At 44.5% G+C, this 4,321-nt stretch overlaps 1 protein-coding gene across 1 annotated transcript; it reads right to left on the bottom strand.

Annotated features, from left to right (window-relative positions):
• Positions 1-1,399: 1,399 nt before the first annotated feature.
• Positions 1,400-3,074, bottom strand: LOC116824913 (uncharacterized). The gene is made up of 2 exons (XM_032780551.2): positions 2,439-3,074; positions 1,400-2,304 (listed from the first exon to the last, which is right to left on the bottom strand). The coding sequence occupies exons 1-2, from the start codon at positions 2,721-2,723 to the stop codon at positions 1,969-1,971; spliced, it is 621 nt and encodes a 206-aa protein (XP_032636442.1). The 5' UTR covers positions 2,724-3,074; the 3' UTR covers positions 1,400-1,968.
• Between the last annotated feature and the right edge of the window lie 1,247 nt (positions 3,075-4,321).

Genomic DNA, 4,321 nt, shown 5'->3' with positions numbered 1-4,321 from the left:
TTCCGGAAGAAAAATGGGACAAGATCCTTTTGACGGTCACGGAACATGGAAACCCTAACATCACCTGCCAGGAGATTCCACTGCTGTAGTCTGGAGCCCAACAGCTAGACTAGTGCCAATCAACAATTTTAAGCATCGTTTTCATTCTCAGTGACCCAGAATTAGTAAAGTTTGACTACATTTATTTCAGAAGCATTTTGGCTGTAGAGCAGTGTAATTGCTGGGCTGGGTGTGTGCAGACCTAGGTTCATTAGCATCTGGAGTAGAGATTCCCATGATGCAGTGCTTCCCTGCTTTTTCTAGTCCCAGAATTCAGTGTGGTTCTTGGTTCTCCATTCTGTATGCAAATAGAGATGTCTTCCTGTCCCATCTTTCATGCAGATGAGGCTAGGGGAGTCGTTTCTGCTCTCCATTCTGTATGCTAATGGAGATGTCTTAATCTTGTCACCTGTGTCAGGAGGGGTCTAGATGTGTTTCCCAATGCCCTTCACTGCTCTCTGCAAGTTCTTTTCTCTGTTGGTTTTGGTTTAAGCAGAGGCTGGGGGGTGGGAGGGAGAGTCTTTCATGAGTCAGACTGGATACTGCACCCTGGCTCCCCAAGAACACAGAGGTGTCTGGTATCAGCAGCACACCCTTTTGTGATCTGGAGAGTAGAAACCATGTTGTACACACAATAGGGCCCCCTCCCGTAAGTTAAAATACATTTGTGGCTTTCTTACAGTATTAAACAGTAACCCATTTCCAAGTGCGGGTTTCCTTTGCAATATCAATTAATGGCTTGGGGTTAGTTGTTTCTTTCATGCTTAAAGTTTGGGGTGGGGTGTTTTCTAGCAAGAATGACCCATAGCATTCCACCAACTCCTGGGTCCTTTAAACTGTCCAATAGTGCTCCACCTTTACCCCAGGGATTATATTTAAACTGTCTAATAGTGTTCCACCAACTCCTGGGTCCTTTAAACTGCCCAATAGTGCTCCATCATTACCCCAGGGGTTACATTTAAACTGTCCAATAGCATTCCTGAGGTTTTATTTCATATTAATCAGAACTCACCATCCACCTCCCCAATCAAATGTAACCCTATAGGAACAAAGTTAAGTAATTGCAGACACTCTGGCTATTCAGTGAGGGAGGTGTGTGGTTAAAGCTGTTCATTTCAACAAACAGGATAGCTTAGTGGTTTGAGTAATGGCTTGGTAAAGCCAGGGTTAGGTGTTCAGTCCTTGAGGGAGCCACTTAGGGATCAAGGGCAAAAAACAATATTCGGTCCTGCTGGTAAAGGCAGCTCTATAAGGTAAGTATATCTCTACAATAACTGTATTATACTCAAACATGTCTGAACTATCCTGTTTGTTTTTTTTATTGTAAGCACATTTTTTTTTTAGGATTTTTTCTCCTCCCACAACATGCATTTCAGCTTTTTGCTATAAATGGATCTCTTACATACACACACACACACACACACACAAAAGCTAATTCTCACAAACTATTTATTTATTTTAAAAAGACATACAACTCCTTGAAAACAAACCAAGATGCTTCATTAAAACTTAAGGGCCAAAGGCCTTCTAACAAAACACAGATAGTCACAAAAGCCCTTTTTTTTAAATTTACAGCTACCAAGTTTTATATCGCATATTTGCACCCTCACCATTCTCTAGCTTAATTGTTTTAGATTTCTTACAAATAGTCTTTTTCTTAAGCATGGCTCTGTAACTTCTTATGCAAACTAGATGGTCAACATAACATTGTAAGCAGACATCTTCCGGCTTAGTCATTTTCTTTAAAACACGGTCAGGGTCTCCACTGAATTGCACAGCATTTATCAAAGTCACCCCTTGTCCTAAATGTTCTTGGGTTAGGCACAGACATTGCATAGCATAATCTATGGCAATAACAGTGTTTAGTAAGCTTTCCAAACACAGCTTAGCACACAGGGCCCGGAGCTTGCACTTTATATCCACTGAAGTCTAAGTCACACCGTCATGGTGCCATTGGCCTGGCGCATCTATGACACAGTCCTCACAATCTTCAAAAAGCTTTTCCCTAAGGCAGTGTTCAAGGAGAGCATAAACAGCAATGGGTACAATAGTCCGCATAACTTTTTGACGCTCACGACGTGACACTGGCTCGGATAGTTCTATGCCAAGCCTCCTCCTAAACTCCTCAAACTCATCATCCTCGGAGCCCTCTTCAACAATTTGTATTGGTGTTGAGCAAAAACATGGTGGGCCCGGTTCATCTTCGCTGCTTGATGCAATGCTGTCCAGGGGCTCTGGGTCCTCTAGAAAGGCATCGTCGAGCTGCTGAAAGATTTTCAGAAAAAGAAACAGTGTAAGTACCCCAGCCGCTGGGACTTTTTTTAATTTACACAAACCCCCGGTTCCTAGCCTCATTACCCACCCCCTCCTCTACCGCTGTTTCTTAATCGTTCATTTACCTGAACGCCATCTTTTCCGTTTGCCTTGTCCACCAGTGACTCTCCCAAGCAGCGATCTGAGAGGGTGGACAAAGAGAGGTCATCAGGCTCTTTGGGGTGTCTCACGAGAGTTTTGGGGTCGGATTCCGGCGTATCCAACAATGGGTGGGCCAAAGGGCTCCCTGCGGTCACACCCTCCTCCTCCTCAGAACTGTCGCTGATGTAACGTCTTCTCCATGGACGGTCAAAGCCCCTCAGGGCTAAAACAAAGTCCGAAGTTCTAACAGGGGTGGTAAAGGAGTCCATGTTTCCTCTCAGCAGCCTTTCCACGTTTTCTAAAACATGTGTCCTTGGTAAGAAATGGCCTCCTCTGTTTAGTACTGGGACTTATGGGGTATTGGTGCTGCACTCGGGTTGGCAGAGGGCCTTGGTTGGAGTTCTTAGAGGGGTCACATGACCCACTTCTAGACGGGGTCACCCTGCCCCGGAAGTCACCCTGATTGGTCAAATCTCCTGTCGGGGTGGTCCTTTCAGAAGGAAACCCCTCCTGATTGGTAGAGGGAGGTGGGAGGAGTTCTTAGAGGGGTCACATGACCCACTTTGCTTCCAGTCATATGGCCATCTTGACCTCGGAAGTTATATCCCCATAGGGTGGGACTTCTGGTGACAGGTGGGAGGGACTATAGGGGCCAAGGGGCGGGGTTAGCGCGGGGTTAGGGTTTGATTGATGGTAGGGCCCTTATACTACTGTCATATCCTCACATTCCAAAGCAGTCACATTGAAATAAGGTGCTGTTGGGATGATCCTGTCCTGATAATGGCAATCACCACCAGATAAAGAAACACATTTTAAGATAGCATTCTGTCTGGCAAGAAATCACTTATTAGTTATGATTGTGAAACCATCATTTCTATATTGTTTTATCTTTATGAATGACCCCCACTTTTCTATTGTTAATCTGTCTGGTTCTCTAATTCTTTCTGTCTGCGGTATAATTAATTTTGCTGGGTGTAAGTTAATTAAGTTAGTGGGATGTAATTGGTTAGAGAATTATGTTACAATATGTTAGGATTGGTTAGTTAAATTTCAGTAAAATGTCTGGTTAAAGTATAGCTGAGAATATTACTATATAAACTGGGGTCAAACAGGCAGTGAACGGGGAAATTGGAATCATGCTTGCTAAGGTGGGGGAATGGGAATAGGGAATGGGGACCAGGGAATAGGGCACAGGCAAGGCTCTGTGGCATCAGAGATGGGAAGGGGGACACGGGGTAAATGCTCTGTGGCATTAGAGCTGGGAACAGAACATTGGGGAGCTATCAGTGTATAGAGATAAGCCCGACTGGTGTGAAGGGCTTTGGAATATGTTTGCTTGGAAATTAACCCCAATAAACATTGCATTGTCTGCACTTTGGACTTCTGCTCGCTTGCTGCTTGCTGTCTGCGTGACAAAACCAGGGAAGTGGGAGGGTTGAGGGAAAGCCCTCTAACACTGAACATGCTCTCTGTTAACCATTACCTCATCCTTAGCTACCCGGAGAAGAAGCCTCAAACCAGCCCAGACTGGAGCTGCTTGACCTTTCCTTAACCTCCTACTCCATATGCTCACTTGCATTGTTTTTGCCTCACAGCAATGATTTCTTCATCTGACTTTGCAGCCCAGGCTCCAGATCTAGCCTACTTCATGGCCATTCTTCATTTTATGTAACTCTTACCAGTGGGCATGCTCAGCTCAGATATAGCATTTTAACTATAGCTCTGGTCATGTGACCTACAACATAAATTGGTAAGTGACCTGCAGCTTTAGTTGGTGAAGTGACTTCTGCTTATTCAAGGAAGAATCCAGGGACACAAAATGGAGGTTAAGACTACAAAATGGAGTCTGGAGAATTTCACCAGTATC

Source organism: Chelonoidis abingdonii, unplaced genomic scaffold (genome assembly GCF_003597395.2).
Source record: "Chelonoidis abingdonii isolate Lonesome George unplaced genomic scaffold, CheloAbing_2.0 scaffold0401, whole genome shotgun sequence".
Classification (NCBI taxonomy): domain Eukaryota; kingdom Metazoa; phylum Chordata; order Testudines; family Testudinidae; genus Chelonoidis; species Chelonoidis abingdonii.
This window is presented reverse-complemented; position numbering and strand designations above follow the sequence as displayed.

Bases quoted from the DNA above. Each gene is read 5' to 3' on its own strand.
- LOC116824913 (XM_032780551.2), bottom strand. From the start codon at position 2,723: ATGGACTCCTTTACCACCCCTGTTAGAACTTCGGACTTTGTTTTAGCC. The intron at 2,305-2,438 runs GTAAATGAACGA...AAAATCTTTCAG, and splicing joins ACGGAAAAGATGGCGTTCAG to CAGCTCGACGATGCCTTTCT.